The sequence below is a fragment of the Corvus brachyrhynchos genome, unplaced genomic scaffold (genome assembly GCF_000691975.1).
Source record: "Corvus brachyrhynchos isolate BGI_N302 unplaced genomic scaffold, ASM69197v1 scaffold80, whole genome shotgun sequence".
NCBI classification, from domain to species: domain Eukaryota; kingdom Metazoa; phylum Chordata; class Aves; order Passeriformes; family Corvidae; genus Corvus; species Corvus brachyrhynchos.
Window position 1 is genome coordinate 8,436,618 of NW_008236769.1, and position 19,011 is coordinate 8,455,628.

At 37.0% G+C, this 19,011-nt stretch overlaps 1 protein-coding gene across 1 annotated transcript in view; it reads left to right on the forward strand.

Annotated features, from left to right (window-relative positions):
- The first annotated feature begins 487 nt into the window (after window positions 1–487).
- Window positions 488–19,011, forward strand: part of KIAA0232 (KIAA0232 ortholog) — a 46,704-nt gene continuing 28,180 nt past the window's right edge. Inside the window, 3 exon segments of the mRNA XM_017727672.1 lie at window positions 488–973; window positions 15,039–15,089; window positions 15,091–15,186. Coding sequence (XP_017583161.1) covers window positions 743–973; window positions 15,039–15,089; window positions 15,091–15,186 — 378 coding nt within the window. The 5' untranslated portion in view covers window positions 488–742.

Here is a 19,011-nt window from a genome sequence, read left to right on the forward strand (position 1 = left end):
AAGCAAAATACTTTACTTTTTTTTATTTCTGGAAAGTGGGTATCACTGCAAAACAGTAGGATTATATTGTCTTCTAGTGATGCCAAATATGCTGTCAGTCTTTATTCAAACTAACATAGTTGGTTTTTTTTTTAATGAAGGTGGGTTTTTTTCAGCTGATAGTGAAAGTAATAAAATCTCAGCTTTCCCATAAAGCTAGGTCAGACTTATATTTCAATTGACAGGTTAATTGTGAAGTCTTTGATGAAAGTCTCTCTTCCAGCAGTAAAAAGTACTTTTTCTAAAAGTCACCTTTAAACTTGGAATAATTCCTGTCACTCTTCAAAATGACATTGAGTAGATGTACTATATGTTTGGAGTAAGCAGTATGTAAATGACTGCTTTCTACTTTGGATGGTTTTTTTCACTGTTTAATTTATTCATGTATGGATACATATTATCACAACTTATCATTTTTTCCTCTTTATAGGTCCTGCTGGGGACTTGCATCTGGCCTCAATGTGAAATTAAGGTAGAAAAACACATCTACATATGTGTTTGCTATTAGGATTTAGTTTATTCACTGGTCATGCCTGAAGAGTGATGTTCGTCTCTAGTCGGCTAACAGCCAGGAAATATAAATGATTGTCCTAGAAGTCAAGCCTCTCTCCTATTTACTGGAGTGAAAATCACCTCCAGATACCGACGGAAAATCAACTACAGAAAATGCTTCACGTTATAAGGATGCCAACCACCTAGATTCATGCGCCCTATCTGTACAGTTGTTGTGGATGGTTTGCCATCTGAAAGCTCCTCAAGCTCTTATCCAGGCCCTGTATCTGTTTCTGAAATGTCTCTGCTACATGCTTTGGGTCCAGTGCAGACCTGGCTGGGACAAGAGCTAGAGAAGTGTGGCATTGATGCCATGATTTATACTCGGTATGTCCTCAGTCTTCTGCTGCATGATAGCTATGACTACGACCTGCAGGAACAGGTATTTACATATTTTAGATGTTGTCCAGTGAAAGTGAGTTTTTGTACCAGTTATGTTTTGTGTATTATACCTGGGTATGCCTCAGTTGGGGGGGGTGGTTGTCTTTAAGTGTGTGGGTGGAAGGAGGGTATGAACCACGCAGGAGTCAGATTTGATGGGTGAACTGAGATTAAAGTAGTTAGGTTGCTGTATGGGTAATTACATTAAAAAATGTTTTCACTTGACTACAATCGATATCAGAATTGTTAACACTGGAATATTCTGTGTCATAAATGCAGACCATCACTACTTGTGATAAGCTTAATTTAATATTGGAACATTAGTAAACTAATGTAATTCTTGTAAACTGTGTGTCAAATTGCCCTGCTCCACAGTAGTTTGTAGACCTCCTCCCTCACTTCCCATGGATTTCATTTTGTGCTATTTTCAGTAAGGAATTAACACCTCCCCAAATATTTTTTAGTATTCAGGTATTTGGAATACATTGTTATGCACACTATATTCATCTCCTCTAAAGTAATGTTAATGCTGAATGCTGATACAAAGCATGCAAGAGAGTTGTGACCCTAGAACATACTGTTCAGTCTCAATACCTTTTTTCTTTTTTTATTTTTTTTTAATTCCTCTGCATCATGAACCTGTATCGAAATACTTTTAATAGTGGAGTTTTATGAATTCAGGACTTGGGGAAATGACAGTGTTTTCAAAAAGGGGTGACAATGCTGTTAAACATAGACTTTGTCTTAGAACATGGCTGTGGTGACAGGAAGGAAACCAAATACCTATGTTTTGATACCTTAATTATTAGTTCTTTTTCATTGCTGTTGTTATGGTTATACTTCATACATTGCTACCTAACTGCTTCAGAACTTCCATTGTCACCTAGTTTATCTTTTTAAAAATCCAGCAAGAGCAGAGCAGGTTATTGTGAGATAGATATAAATGGAACTGAAGCAGAAAAAATTAATGTCAGATGCTGCCAGTTTTTGAACTTGTAGCAACCATTACTGTGCATAAAAGCCTTCATGCTTCCCTTGTGCAAACCAGAAAACCTGTATCTTTTTGTTCAAAAGTGTATCTGGCAGCAGTAGGTGTCATCAGCAACACCCCTATGATTATTAATAATAATAATAATAATTTAAAAAACCCAGTGTAAGCACTTTCTGAAATGTACCTTAACATGTACGTCTTGGTCAGACATGAATAGCTGTATTTTAGAAGGGGGCAGAAAAAGGTTCCAAAACCTGTTTGAAAGGAGCATGTGGGATGAGGACATTAAAAAGCAAACTAATTGAAACCACATGAGAACTTGAGGAGCTTTAGAGATAGGCCAGTGGCATTGGGGAAAGTGAAGACGTGTTTCTTTTCAGTCCATTTCAGACCACAGTCATAACTTTGAAGTCACTACTGTGATATTTCAAGTTACTGAAGTGCCAAAATTAGTTTTCTTTTTATCAGGCTTTGCAAGAAGCAGGGTAACTATATTATGAAAATCTCATTCAGTTTATTTCTCATTTTGATACCTTAACTGGATCCCTTGTGAGTTTGATAAGAGAGCTTTGAGGAATGTGTCTGTTCTTTTACCAAGATGATTATCTGGACCTAATGAGCCAAAGAGAGAAGAATACCACATGCTGACTGGGTAGCCAAAACCTGTCAAGCACCTGTGTTGCTGAGTGGGTGCTGTGGTACCAATGCACAGGATGTCTTCTGAAACACCATTGAGCTTTGAAGCTGGAAGTTTCTTTTCCACCTCCTCCAATTTGATCCTGTTTATAGCATACTTTTACTGCATTTGTTCGCCCTACTTCAAGTAACCATTTTCAAAGTTTTGAGACCTAATATCAATTTAGTTTCGGGATTACATTTTGTAATAATGATTAAATGCACCTGTTATGAAACATACTGCTCCCTAATTCCTTTTTCAAATAGAGTAGTCTTTAAAGCTTGCAAGTACAAATTTCTTACGAGGAAAATTGGGGAAATCTTTAAACACACATGCTTGTTTTGTTATTTATTTTATTATTTATTTTAAAATTTATTTTTAAATTTATTTTTATTTTACTTATTGCTTACTGGTTCTTTGTATCACCTGACATTTTAAATTAGTTTTGGTTTAGCAAAGTTATTCAGAAACAAGAAAATCTTTACTCTAAAACATGTATTTACATATAAGCAATTTCAATCCAATTTTGGTGATGGGTGCAGTTAAGACAAAGGGGAAGAACATATACTAGTGTTGTTTACAAATAGAAGTCAAGGAAGAGAACAGGAATTAAATATCTAAATGAGAAGTAATTTAGGAGTGAAATACTTAGAGTTGCTGAGCTTCTTTAACCCGGATTAATTCCCATTGAAAATTTGGCCCTTGGCATCTCAGGAATTTTTTCTCCCATGTGATTCCTTTAATTTTTAAGAAAGATGAGAGAATTTCCAGGGAAAGAACTCTTCTCAATAGTGTGCCTAGTGCGATGATTTCTCTCCAATTTAGAGGATGGCTCCAAAAAGGACTGAAGCACTCTATTCACATGGAGAAGACAAGGGACAGTGAGGGTACACGTTGCACTGGGTGCAGTTTCATCTTGATACAAGAATTTTTTTCTTTTTTCTTGTAGTGAGAGCAGTCATTCCCTGGAACAGCCACCTTGGGAATGTGATAGAGTCCCTGTTGCTGGAGGTTTTTGAGACGCAGCAGGGTGATAGATAGTCTTGTCTAGGCTCCTTTTCCCTTGGGAGGGTAGACCATATGATTTGCTGTCCTATGATTCTATGATTCTTTGCTTTTACAACTCTCTTTTTGGGAATAGTGAGTAGCCATCCCTTTTTCCTCCAAATATAGCAGTAACTTCTATATTGAGCAGGTTAGAAGGAGTGTGTGGTCTCACATTGGGATTATGTGTAGGAACAATCCATTGCAGTTTGCTTTTTAGGGGAGTGGGAGTGAAGAGGACTGATTTAGGAAGTCTTAATCTTATGGATATTGTCATCTTCATTAGAAATGTTACAGACTGAAGATGGTCATGAAGATCTTTTCACCTCATGTCATAGGTTAGCATAGAACGTTGATCGCATCATTAGCACTGTTTTAGTTGCTTCAGGGAGCCTCCTTCAGTGCTTTCTTTATAGTATTCTGGTGTAGCAGGGAAATGGAACTCTGAAGTCTGGACTGAGGTTCTGTCAGGTAAGTACAAAAAGATCTAGTATCAAAAATAAGTAAAAAAACCATTCCCTACCTTACTAGGCATACACAGCTATTTAAGACATCAGTGTTGTCGCATTATCTGTCACTTCTGTTTACAGTTAAAATAAGAATTTCAAAAGAATATGGGAGCCTTGATTGATTAGACCTTCAGGGTTATTTTTTGAGAATAAGCAGGATGTTGCCTTCTGCTCTGTTAGTAATATTTAATATGTGGATTTTGGTCTTGATTCTGATGCAGACTTCTGTGGATTTCTCCAATGTTAGTCTAATGCAGATTTGTGTGGCTTTCTCCAGTATTATCTGTTTTGGTACTATGAGCTAGTTTGATGTCTGTATTGAAGATAAGATTAAGGATGGGGAAGGGGGGTTGTGTTGGTTTTCCTTTCCCTTTTCTTTATATGTGTGTGAGTGGGATTTTTTTTTTTTGTTCATGTTTTGTTTGGGTTTGTTACTGGTGTTAATTCTATGCCTTACCCAATTAAAATCGTCTCTGTTGGGTATTGTTATACGGATTCAGGCTCAGTATCACAAAATGTTAGATTGGTAACTCGCGAGTTTGCAGAGAGTTCACAGCAGATTTTTGCAAGAACAGAAAACATAGGTGAAAGTAAAACCCTAATACACTGCAACCAAATTTTACTGGAATGTCTGCAGTTCCTATTCTGACTCATTGGCTTAAACTGAAATAGCTATTAAAATATTGGGAAAATTTATAAGCCAGTGTGTTTTACCCAGCTGTATTTCAAAGGACTAGAGAACTATCAAGAAAGGAGTCTTGTTTATGGTAAATTGTACTGTGGTACCAGAGTCTTCAGGACTGCTATAGTTATACATGTGTTATACATACCTATCAAGAATTACTGTAAAATACTCCATATGTACACACTTTAAATGTATATTTGTTTGTTTTGTTTTTAAATACTCAGGTACTGAAGGTAACTTAGTTATTGTTGGCACCTAGAGCACAATTCTTATCCAAGCTGTACTTGCTACTTTTGGAAATGAGTCTAAAAGCTTAAGATGTAAAAGTTCTTAAAAAGTCCTTCATTCTTACTGTGCACTCTTTTGTTTTTTTTTAAATTTCCCTCTCCCCTCAGGTTTTTTTGGCAGCAATGATATTGCTGGTGGGAGGTTGTAAGCGGGCAGAAGGAGGAGGCTGTTTGGGATTTTTTTTTCCCCAGTGTCAACTGATGGAGTAGAAAATACAAAGATAGTACTAATTGGGCTTGCACGTTTTCCTTGATTCCTCTGATACAGTTCATAGAAATAGTTTTGGGAGTTTTGTGGCTAGTTGATGTTTGTCTTACCAGAAGACAAGTAAGGATTTCAGTGGCAGACTTGGCCTTTTTTTTTTCCTACAAAGATGTTGCTTGCTTACAGTCTTTCTAGAGAACACAATTCTGAAATTGATTTACACATATATTAGATGTCTACATGGCCTAAAGATTACTAAAGAAATCTCTTGAACCATGTTATATAAGGTATTCATTATTTAGGCGTGTTAGGGGGTTTTTTTTGGTTCAGTTTGGTTTGGTTTTTTTTGAATTTGAGGCCTATCAGTGGTCTCTCTTCAAAATGTTTGGAAACCACCAGTATTTTGTGCTGAGGTGAATGAATTTTTAGTCACTTTTGGTCCATTAAGAAAAACCTCACAAAATTCATATGGATTTACATACTGTTTAATGTAAGTAAAGTGCAGAATGTTTCTGCCAAGTATACGTGCTTTCATCATTTGCATTTTATTACTGAATTTACTTACTTTGGAATAAATGATAAATTAAGCAGAAAATCATGGAATTGCTGTCAAGTTTTTAACTTTTGGGGACCCACAGAATTGCTGTTGGTGGAGATCTGAACATTCTCAGACAGCCTTTTGACTTCACACTAGATTGATTTTTAATCAGAATACCTTACTCTCAGTTTCCTAGTGGCAAACCAACTAGGTGCTGTTAAGATACAATTGTTGTTTAAATGCTAATTAAAAGTATATTTGTAGATGCATGTGTTCTCGAACCAGTTTGTGATACAATAAATATTGCATTAAGATAATATAATCTGTGTGAAGCAGAAGGCATTGCCTTAAAACATACTTTATGTGAAACATTATTTCATTAATCTTTCTTTGTACAGTATTAAAATCGGTGTTCTGTGTTGTATCTTTCATATACTGTTTGTAAGCCTAGCTGGTTTTGAATATAACAAATTTGTGGTTTAAAGCTGTAGACTTGTTCCTGTAGACTGCTCTCCCTTTTGAAGGGATAGAGCCTTTATTTAAAAAACCCCAAAACCTAACCCCAACAGCTAGACACTCTGTGAGATAAAGGCTTTGTTTGTAAGCCTTTGCTCATGCAGCAGGAAGATTGAAATGCATTTGCTATGCATACTTTCCATATCGTGTGTCTTCTGTTGCTTTTGATCTACTTCTTTCAAATCATCTTTGGAAGTTAACAATTTTTTTCTGACCCGCAAAAGTAAATATCCTTTTTTTTTTTTTTAAAGATAATGTTTTCCTAACTCTCAGAATTAATTTGCTGTTGCACTGTAAACTATGTACTTCTGTGATCAGGATGATATTTTTGCTTTTGTTTTTTTAAAATTTTTAACAGGGAGGCTTTTATGCTGGAAGACTAATTATTTGTAGACTGATTTGAAGTAGTTCCATTCAGGTAGTCTTTTATATGGAAGCCTATCCCTCTGCCCTGGGATGGGTATATCCTTGCCAACTTTAGTCTATGTTTGGCTTGCATGTGCTAAGGACACAGGACACTTTGGTGACTGAACTTGGGACGAACTTGCTAGGCTCCCACATCCAGTGGAATGTGGGCTGTTTCTTCTGCCATCCCATATTAACCCAGTAGAGGGACCTGATGTCTGGATTTATATTCTAGTAATAGGTATTAGTTTTTCACATGTATATTTTAGGGGGAAGAGGATATAGGGTTCTGTATGGGTTTTGTGTGTCTCATGCATAACCTAAAGAGAGGAGGAGAAATGAGGATTTGGTCCTCTGTACTCCACTAACCTTGTGTTAGGTGTTAATCTGGCAGGTATGCCTATTTGACAAAAATAGCAGTGCTTCTTCTAGTATAATTACACCTATTCTTTTATCATCCCTAAGAAATACTTTGGGGTCACTCAAACACATTTTTTCTTAACGCATTACAGTATGCAGAGTGGGTTCAGCTACAGCAGGGAAATGCTGTGTGACTGCTGCACACAAGTGTCAGTAAATTTCAAAGTTCACCAGCAACATGTACAAATAAATTTCTTGAATGCAAAGCATTTTCAATTTAGTTTATATTTGTGTTACTGGTTATTAAGCTGTATAACTGTCCTGTAGGAACAATTTCTTAAATTTTCTGACCATAGTTTTTTAGTCATTGCCCCAACTAAATGTGTAAAGTACAAGTTTTGGAAATCAGTGTATGAAGAAAAGAATAGGTAGGAACTGCGAGACTAAGACTTTTAGCTGTACTTCTTTATATGACTAATTTGACTCCTTAGATCACTGAAATGTGTCTGTTTGCAGCATTGGGAATAACCCTCCTCTTTTTCCCATACATAAACATGTAAACTAAAGAAAGGAGCAATTAATCATATTTAGGAAATTGTAGTATATCTTGAAATTATTATGCCCATAAAGCTTATTAATACAGAAGTTAAACTGCCTTCTAAAAGCTCAGATAACTGAATTTAAAAGTTCACAGAGGAAAACTTAGCTGTGGTCCTGCCCTCCATTCCTTTCTAGGAAGGGGGGGACTGTAGCTGAGGACCATATAATTCAAATTTTGGCAAGTAATTTTTTTGTGTATAACGTCAAGTTTTTTGAGAGAAATTAGGTGGATATGGATTCCTCTTCAGTTAAGCAATGGAAGATAGCTGAAATGTCTTTACTGTAAAAGCATGTGGCTCAGGAAGTTTATTTATTGATTTTTAGTTGACATTTGTCTTGTTAATTGTGCAATAACTGATCTGTTCTGTATTTCTCTGTCTGGTGACTGTTAGGCATGGGACAGATTTGGCGTATCATGGACTTGGTATTCTCTGTTCCATTTTAGGGGTAGGATTTGTGGTGTCAGGGATTGGAGCTCAGCAGTAGGCTCGCAGGGGCATTGTTATTTGTGCAAACTGTACAGGGTTGCAGAACCTTCAGCTCATGTATTAGTGCAAAAGAAAAGCATTAGTTCTCAAGGACTGTGGTTATCTGAGAAACTATTTCCAAGCTCTCTGCTGCGTTTGTATTGGTGTGATCATGTTGAACTGCTCATTCCTTTTTTGTTGTTGTGACTACTAATGTATTCTCACAAAGGCTTATGTAATGCAAAGCAGAGATGGAAGTTCAAGTGCCAGGTTGGTGAGTCCTCATAACAGTCAGGATTTATTTGCAGCTGTCTCTGTGCTGATACAATTGTACTGCTTGGAATTCTGGGGATAACTGAGATACTTCCTTTGTGTTCTTTACGTATAGACCGTTGCATGACAGTACACCTGTCACATTTCTCCAAGCTTAGATGTATGCTGCCTATATTCTCTGAAATCAGATGATTACAGTGGTGTGGTGATTGCAACACAACTTTATTTCTAAATCCAAGAAAGCAACTATAAATGCTATGAAATAACTTCTCCAATCATGACATGCTCCTTTCAGACATCCTGACTCTGTAGTGACAGTTTCTGTTGGCTTCCTGGCTTTCTTTTCTGCAGTGTAAGTCAGACTTGTAAGTAAAACTATGTCTTTATAGCTGTAGCTATAGTCTTGCTAAATTTTCTTTTCTGCTTTTACTTTAATGGGAAAAGTCTAAAGGCAGCCTGCTCAACAAACATAAGATTTCAACAGATGCAGAATTTGCATGTTCTCTCATTCTTTGGAGTGGGTGTGACAAATTTCTTCTGCTTATGTTTTAGCCTAGAAGTAACTTCTAATTAGTGAGCATCACATAGACTGCCCTTTCAAACTGGTTGGATTATAAGCAAAAGTTTATAATTGACAGAAACTCAGATTACAGGGTTTTGTACTTGGATTGATTAGTTTTGACAGGTAGAATTCTTCACTGCCTGCCATCAGTACCAAATATCCTGAGGTCGTAGCAGTGCATGTTGTTATCTGATACATTATCAGCCGGGCTCCACAGGGTTGTAATGTTCCGGTTGTGGCAACTGGAAAAGAGGTGACTGTAGTGGCTAGATGGTTCCCTGGTTTTTCACTAAAAGTCTAAGATGAATTCTTTCCCTGGTAATACCTGGATTTGGAGTTATTATCTAAAATTAAAAAACATTTTCCAGTCCTCTCTATTCTGTGTTAGCAATGGTTTTTTGTCATGGAGAAAACTTATGCTGCTCTCTGAAATGTACTCTTCGTCTGCATTTCCTTTGGGGCATATTAGCTGAGTTTGAGCCAATGTTCTTGTGTTTTTTTCTGAACTATCACACCTATGTATTATCTCTTTATCTTTGTCTCAGTCTGAGGCAGCCTGTAAGAAATGTCTAAGCTGATTCTGGCCCATCAGACCTTTCTCAGTAATTATAATAAATTTTATTATGAAAAAGTATCCACTGCTGTGGCTTTAAGCAATCTGTGAAGAGTTTCCTGAATCTAAGTTTAGTGGAAGCGTTTTTTTCAGGCAAGATCACTGAAGGTCTTTATACATTGTTGAATAATCTTAAAGGTGACGTACTCTTGTGATCTGTTGCAGTTTTCCCCAAAATCTCAATTGTGAAATCCTCCTAGAGGCAGTGAGGACCCGTTCCATTTTGGATAGAATTTTTCATGGAATCATTGAATGATTTGGTTTGGAAGGAACCTTAAAGACCATCTAGTTCCTACCCCCTGCCATGGGCAAGGATTCCTTCCACTAGACCAGGTTGCTCAGAGCCCCATCTAGCCTGGCCTTGAACACCAGAGAAGGGCTAGCCACAGCTTCTCTGGGCAACCTTTCAAGTGTCTTATAACCCCCAGAGTAAAGAATTTCTTTCTAATATCTAACCTAAACCTGCCCTCCTTCAGTTTAAAGACATTCCCCCTTGTGCCGTCACTCCATGCTGTTGTCCAAAGTCCCTTCTGAGCTCTTCTGTAGGCCCTTCAGGTACTGGAGGGTGCTGTAAGGTCTTCCTGTAGCCTTCTCTTCTCCAGGCTGAACAACCTCAACTCTCTCAGCCTGTCTTCATAGCAGAGGTGCTCCAGTCCTCTTGTGGCCCTTCTCTGGACTCACTTCTACAGGTCCAAGTCCCTCTCATGTTGGGAGCAGACCTGGGATGCAGTACTGTTGTGGGTGGGGTCTCATGAGAGTGGACAGAGGGCCAGAATTAGCTTCTTTGGCCTACTGGCCACACTGCTTTGCATTCAGCCCGGGACACAGTTATTCTTCTGGGCTGTGAGTGCACATTGCCAGCTCATGTTCAACTTCTCATCAACTAACAGCCCTAAGTCCTTTTCCTTGGGCTTCTCTCAATCCTTTCTCTGCCCAGCCTGGATTTATTTGGAATTGCCCCAACTTGGGTGGAGTACTTTGCACTTGATGTTGTTGAACTTCATGAAGTTCACACAGGCCCACCTCTCAAGCCTGTCAAGGTCCCTCTGGATGGCATCCCTTCCCTCTGGTTGTCAACCACACCACAGAGTGGTGAGCTTGCTGAGGGAGCACTTGATCCCCTGACCATGTCACTGACAAAGGTGTTAAACAGCATCAGTACCAATACAGACCCAAGAAAACACTTGTCTCTGGTCCTCACTTGGACATCAAGCCAATTGACCACGACTCTTTGAGTGCGACCATCCCAACCAATTCCTTATCCGCTGAGTGGTCCATCTGTCAAATCCTTGTCTTTCCGGAGGCAAGGACAGTGTCACAAGCTTTGCACAGGTCCAGGTAGTTGATTTCATTTACTTTTCCTTTACCCACCAAAGCTGTTATCCTGTCATAGAAGGCCACCAGATTTGTCAGGCATGATCTGCCCCCAGTGAAGCCATGCTGGCTGTCACCCATCACCTCCTTATTTTCCATGTGCTTTAGTACATTTTCCAGGAGGGTCTGTGCCATGATCTTGCCAGGCACAGAAGTGACACTGACTGGCCTGTAGTTCCCCGAGTCTTCCTTTTTTTTCTTTTTCAAAAATAGGTTATATTTCCCTTTCTAATGTTGCCATTTACATGAACTATGAGCTTCATAATGTTTTTATTTCAGTCTTATCACAAGGTGTCACATTTGTTTTCTTATGGATAGTAGATAGTTCTCTCTACAGCAAATGAAAGGAGAATCACTACCAAACTTGCTTTTTTTTTTGCTTCTCCAGTTTCTTGGTAGTTGAGAGGGAAGTGGTGGAATTGCTGCTTTTGCATAGTTGAATAGAACAAACCATTTCTAAATCTTTCTAAAATTTGTGCCTATATATTAATTTAAAATTGAATTAAGCACTCAAAGTACCGCATTTCTTGCAGCATCATTAGTGTGAAGAATACAGATACGTAATCAATGTTTTTTTAGCCATATTTGTAGTTATTAAGTTATTCTTGTCATGAAACTTTGCACTTTCAGTGTCTTCATGATTGAAAATCTCTAATGAAATTACCTAGTTATGTAGCAGGTAGGGGATAGTAGGACTCTGAAGAGTAGATGTTTAAATAGCAGTATAGATGTACAAACTTAGGTTTTTTTCAGTATCTAGAGAGCATTGGCTTTCTGTTGATATCTCTTTAATATTGGATGGTCATCTCTTAAAAATTTAGGTAGTGGTAGTCTGGTTTAAGTATTAGAATTCTGTAAACCAAATTTTAGTTTTTCTTCTGTGTGTATGCACACTTTTAAAATCTGTAAGTTTGGAGTGGCATTGATTTGTGAAATGTTCAGTGACCAGTGTAGAGCTCTTGCGTTAAAATGAGCATTATCTTACGATCTCTGGTTCTGTTAGGAAACAAGGTATCTAGTAGGTGAAGAGATCAGAAGTCCTTGGTTATTCTTTCCCTTCTTTCCACGTGGAAGGAAGTAGTATACTTGTCTTCATGCATACAGAATGTTTTGTTGAGCTGCCTTCTTTTTTGCTGCTGCTTTCCTGTTTGTTAAGGACTTTATTCATTTTCAGTCTAAGGAGTAAACCTACTGATGGGCTCCTGACTGAAAACAGAGAGAAAAACAGAGGGAAAAAAAATTAAGAGAGTAATTTAAGTAATTTCAACCATTTGAAACTACTGGGTTTTTCCTTTTTTTTTTTTTTTTTTTTTTTTCCTTCCTTTGTCAATTTGGTCATCATAAAAGAAGGGGATCTGTCTGTTCGTGTTTCACTGTTCTACAAACTCACTCTCGAGGGTGTATTACATTTTCTTGTTTCTCAGGCATTTTACTGTAATGTTGGGGTTTTAAATTTTTTTTTTTTGTATTTGATCCAGAATGGTTCTGATACACAAGAATTATGTCTAAAGTTTTTTTTTCTTCACTCTTGTGTAGTTTGATTTGTGTACAGAAGGTGCAAGATTCTCAGTAACCTAGGCTATATCAAATACATATATAGTGCTGATAAATACTGTAGTTTAGATGTTGATTTTAAACTGCAAAATTTTGCATGAAACAGCTGTAATCCGTGGCATTTGCTAGTCTTGTAAAATCTGAGGTATAAAATTTATGAGTTTGTCCTCGAAAAAAAATCCAAAACCAAGTTTTAAACTTGGCAGCCAAGTGTGACTGAAAGCCATGTGTCCAGAAAAATTTTTTGTGTGTATTGTATACAGAGGTAGAAAGAAAATGAGGACTCTATCAGAACTCTGTCCTCAATCGCTGCATCGTGAGAGACAAGCCACGTTGTTCCCAGAGTGCGCAAACAGCTCACTCTGGAGGGAGGGGTGAGACCTTGATACCACAGCTCTGGGGTAGGGGCCTGAGAGAGAATTATGTTTAGCCTCCCTTCCCCCTTTAAAAAGATTGGATATCTCTTAAAAGAGATTTTTCAGTTTTTAAAGGTTGAAAACTGTCTAAGTCTGTAAACAAGTGTCAGATATCTTTCAAGTTACGTGTGTAAAGAACTGAATGAAATACTCTATAGATTGCTGTGAGCATAAAGGTTCTTGCTGCTCTGCTGACAGATAGCTGGTAAAGCTGTGATATACCAGTACAAAGCAAAGCTTTGTCAGCATAGAGAAAAACAGTAATACGTAGCATTTGGGGAATGTTTTCCTACTGTAGATGTTGTCTTAATGAACTTCCCACTTAAAATCAGAATAAATGAAGTTAACCCAGTGCAAATTTGCTGGTGTACCTGAGTTTTCACCCACACAAATGAGTCTGTTTTTCATTTGCCGTTGTGCCCATATGAGTAAGCTGGAGGGGTTTTGGGTGCTGGTGGGGGGTAGGTGGTTCTCATTAGTTTGTTTTCTTTTGTATGAATATTGGGAAGAGTTAGAGTGCTCGTGGTATAAAGAAATACATAAACTGCAATTTTGGAAAAGACTTAAAATTTTATTTTTTAAAAATTAATTGTAGATATGCACAGTCTATTAAATCTATTTTCTGATATGTTTTTCTTACTTTTTTCTATTATTTCTTTCTGTTAATCCTTCTAATAACAGTACAGTAGCCTGTTCAAATTTTTTGTTTTAAATGAATCACTGGAACCTTGCACAAGTACTAGGAAAAACAGTGTGACTGGTAGCTTTTTGTTCTTTCAGCACTAAATGCAGTTCTTCAGTTTTGGTGCTCAAATAAGACTTTAAACAGTAAATCCAGCAAATTGCTCTGCTCCTTCATGAAGCACTCTGTCACGTGAAGTCACAAATAGCAGCCCTTTGTTGGCTGCTTCTGAAGATGATTGGTCTCTCTTGGCTCCGTTTTTTTTCCCCATCTTGTTCTTTACTTGCACAGGGACAATTATTTTCACTGATAACTTGTTTTTACTTTGTTTCAAAACCATGGGCAATTAGGAGTTCTTGTAAATGAGGGTAGGCCTTAGCCTGGTTGTCTTTGGAAGCAGTCACAGATATGTTGAAGGGATTCAAACAGGTAGGCTGAAAAGCATCAAGTGTTTGTGGAGCTCTCTGAAGAAGATGATTTTAGATAAGCATACGTTATAAGATGTTAAAGACTATTTTACTGATAGCCAAAATATTTCTTTCATGAGATGAATATGAGAAGTCTTGTATATATATGTGAACAGACAGTGAAGAACAAGTGAGTCAGGTAGTAAATTTTGTAAATTCTGAAAAGCCATATATAAGGGATGCTACATATCTTCAGATGATTGCATATAATACAATAGCATTCTACTTTGATTTTATTGTTCTTCATCATTCTTACATGTATGAGAAGCCAACCCCACCTACTCACCCTCACTTCTCAGTTATCTGAATTTTCTTCTGAAATAGTTCAGGTTTATTTTATGATAGGTACTGCTATCTCTAGCTGTAGTCATGTTCATTGTAACACTGAATTGAACAGGCTTCAGGATCTAACATTGCATTTTCTTCTTTTGACTTGCTTAGCTTTCTCTTAAGTTTGATCTTAACTCAGAACTACTTGCTTTTCATTCGTATTATTTCAGAGATCAGTGAAACTCTCTAACATATTTTGTGTAAATTCCAGTAATACATTCAACCATAATTTGGCCATAAAATTGCCTTTGTGGATATGCTTTGCAATTGGAAAATATTGCAGTGGAGTGTGAGTTGCCTCCATGTCCTGTGAAAAATGCATGTGCTTTTCTGAATAGTAAGTGCAAGTTTTATGTAATCAAACTAATCTTTTATTTGGCAAAAAGTAGTTTTTAGCAGATAGAAAGGAGTTGGTTTTATTTTGAACAGTATGTTATTTGTAGTCCTGTTCTGCTATAGTACTGAGATATTAATGTATTTTAAATAATGTGATTTCTTTATTTTGATTTTAGGAGAATGACATCTTCCTGGGCTGGGAAAAGGGAGCTTTAAAGAAATGGGGAAAGAGAAAAAAAGAGTAAGAAAAAGTGCTCTGATCTAACACTAGAGGAAATGAAAAAACAGGCTGCTGTCCAGTGTCTTCGCTCTGCTTCTGATGAAGTAAGTTTGGACTACTTAATGTCCTTCATGTCCTTCTTTGTGCTAGATATATTTAGCTTGTGATGCTTATCTTTTAATTTGTGGCTTCTTAAAATGCTGGCTCGCCAAGAGTTCTCCAAGAATTCTTTATTTTTCTTTAGGAAATTATGAAATCTGTGTATGGGTATGGTATGTATCTCTTGATTTCACAAGAGATTCTGTACTATGTAGTGTCATGCTTTTCTTTCTGTAAACCCTCACCTGTTCTTGTCAGGGGCAGTTGCAATACACTAGTTTGAGTTGAAATTACCATAAAGCTTTGCATAAAGGTAATTCTAAAAATTCTAAATCGACTTTGTGTTCTGTGTAAATAGAAAGGATTGGAATATTTGGGAAGAAAGCCATCTTGCTCTGTGCATGCTACATGTGTAATCCAGAATTCCTAAATAAAAAGCCACGTATAGTAGCAAATGTTCACTTTCCAGATGACACGATTGAGTGGAAGGGGAGTTGAAGTGCACTGACTGGAGAAGGTGAGGAGAGGTGAAGGTGGCAGGTGAAGGAAGATAGCAGAGGCAGCAGGTATCATTGTAGTTGAGCAGAAAAGTGGACAAAGGGAGAGGCAGTTGAAGGCAATGTTTAAAAAGAAAAAATGATCTGTAGCACAAGTCAAAGGAAGCTCTCTAAGGAGATTTTTCAGACAACAAGAATGAGAAACTCTGTTTTTTAGTTTACAGAACTATAAGTTCTCTGATCTGTCACTGCTGTAAGAAGAAACTACCCCACCTATGCAGCCTGGTTGTGTTACTGCTCTACACACCTTCCTAGTCATAGCTTGTGTTTGCACATGCATTTGGGTGGTTACATGGAGAACTGGTTTGGAAAAGTGAATCAGTTTCCTGAGATTAACCTGGTTGGGGCAGAGGAAAGGTTAACCCAGAGAGGTTTCCTGGTCAGATTTGTGGCACAGACACTTGTGCCAGCAAGGCTATGGAAGAATAATCAAGGGAGTGAGGATGATTTGGTGGTTATTCCCACCACCTTCAGGAGCATTACCATCATGTTCTGGCTCACTGTTTGTGAAGCTACTTGGTATTCATTCAGTTACTAAATAGCTAACTGACTTAACTGGGAGATTTCTGAACTTCCATTTTCCCATTACTTATTATCCTAACAAAGTGATGCAAAGTACAATTTTGTTGGTAACTTGCTCTGCTCTCATAGTTACAGAATATTGAGGTCTAACTCTTAACTACCATAGAAGTTAATTTAAATATGAAACAAATATGGGGAAATAATTGCAAGATGTAATGTCTTTCTTGAGGATATGTTTGACTTTGTCTACTCATTTTATGAACAACAAAATGTAGGTCTCATACATAGACCACAGGAATACTGATGTTTGATTCTTAACTTTAGAAATTACTCCCTTGATGCATCTCCACATAGCTGAAAATCAATGATCATCACTTAGAGCTAAGTTTATATAATACAGAGAAATTTAGTTGCAGAGCAATAGGAAGGAAGTAAATTTATTGATAACCTATAACAGAGAAGGGAAGAAACTATTCAACTACAGTTTTGAAAGAATAAAAATACATGGGATCTGAAAGGTTGAAAAATAACTTCATCTTTGACCCCTGTCACCTTGTCAAATTTTTAGTGTTCAACATTAACCTATAATCTGCAACCTGTAGACTTGAGTTATTTCAGAGCTATTTTGACTTCTGTTGCCTGCTCAGACAGTTAAGCTTTCACATTTGTTGTCATTAATGAAATTGCAGGTCATAATTTTTATAATGTGTTTTCAAACACAGAATTGAACCTTTAAGCCTTTTAAAAAAAGTTGTTACTTAAAGCTGCTTTGTAGGTAGTTTAACACATGCATTGCATGAAAGAAATACAGACTTATTTTATTTTTTCCCCTAGAGTTAAAGGGAAGGGTGATCCTGCTTAAATGCTAGTAATACTTTAAAATAATTTGTAAGATATCTTTTATTTCTGCTTTTTCAAACACGTTTCTCATGTTGTTGCATTTTTGTGTTTAAGTTTGTGTGCTGATCTGATGGGAATAATCAGTAGATTTTAGACTGTGAAAGATAATGTTCGAATACTATTTCTGCTGAGGTATTCAAGCTGCTCCAAACAGTTTTCATGGTTTTGTCTCTACAAAAAGATAAAAATACTCTGTGAACTGTAGTTGGAATTGTAGGTCAGTTGTGTGTAAGGAGTATTTATAAAAATTGTTGAGATACAAATAACACTTTTTTTCTGGTGCCACTTGAATTTTTTAAAATAGTTTTCTGAATCATCTGAGAAATGTTTACCTGTGATTTTTTTGTTGTTGTTGTCAGAAGAGGTAGATGTGTTCATGAGGATGTTCTCTTTTTGCAAGTGGCCTGATAAATAGTCCACATGGGCAGTTATAGAGCTTTTTTACAGTTTTGCTGTCCTTCTGTGATGCCTTTTTCAAAGTAGGTGGATACAGAAATGCCAATCTGCTCACATGGATATGGAACACTTGCTCTTCCAGCCTAACCTCTTCTTTCAACCTTAGTATTGGAGCAAAGCAAGCAAGTTTGAGCCCCTTTCTTGGGAGTAATTGGAAAAAAAAGTCTTGGTGTATTTCAACTTAAATATATTTAAATAAAATTGTATTTAAGTGAAGTGATTTTAGGGTTTACCCTATGTACATCTGTAGACAGAGTATGTATACACACGTGTGTACAGGCACACACAAACAAACACACACAAAAGAGCCAAAACAAGGGAGACAATTCAGTGAAGACTTTGGGATTTTGCAACCTGATCTATTTTAGAGACAAAAGTGTGCAAAGGATGAAGAGGTAATGAGGATCAGTAGTAACTTTCCTAACTCTCATAGGAAATTACAGAGATCCGGGTAATGTAATTTTTAATTTTGCATTTAATTATTTAAACCAATAATGTGTTGAGAAACGGTAGTCAGTCTGCCTCCTCCTCCTAACAGTAATCAAAAGCCTTAAAATTGGGTGATCGCTTCAAAAAGGTGCTTGATGGAGAGAGGAAGTTGTAAATGGATTATATGAAAATTGGCTTGATAGCAGTAAGTACTGTTTTGTCAGACTTTCATTTAGTGGTTGAAACAAATATTTTGAAACCACCTCTTGTAGATTTTCATTTCCACAGTATTCATTCTTAGGGTGTACTTCATTTGGTAGCTTAGTTTTGCTTGAATTCAGTTTTTCCTCTCTTGCTAAAAAGAGTAATGCTGTAAAACACTAATCTGAGACAAAAATCCAAGGTTCTAGTTTTAATTTCATGGTCCTGAAAACAAACATTTAACTTCAAGAAGCCTACAATTTGGTGTTTATTTCTAAAACATTTCCTACATCATGGAGATTGACGAGTCAGAGAACCTGCTCTGCCTCACTGTGTCTTTGCACCTGTTGTGGACTAAGTGTGTTTGTGAGAGGAGGCCTGATTTTAACAGATTCCATCTGGTATATGCAAAAATGCAAATTGTTAATGTATGTTCTGAGGGCAGTATATTTTGTGTGACAAGCATTTTGGTGTCTCAAATTGTCTATATTCGTATGAATGAGTCTTTGGCTGCAGATGCTCTTGCAGTCAGGAGCAGAGGCAACGTAAGTACATCGCAACTTGCCAGAAAATGGAGACAGAATGATGGTGAGAAGAACTTTTAAGCCAAGTACTTTAATGTAACAATCAATTGCTATTCTTACTGTAGTTCTAAAGTTTATTTTTTCTGAAACACTTGAATAAATAGCAGTTTAAAGACATGCTGAAGAATTGCTCAAGTTTTTAAAAGCTTGTTAATATTGACCTTGAGTAGAGATTTCATCT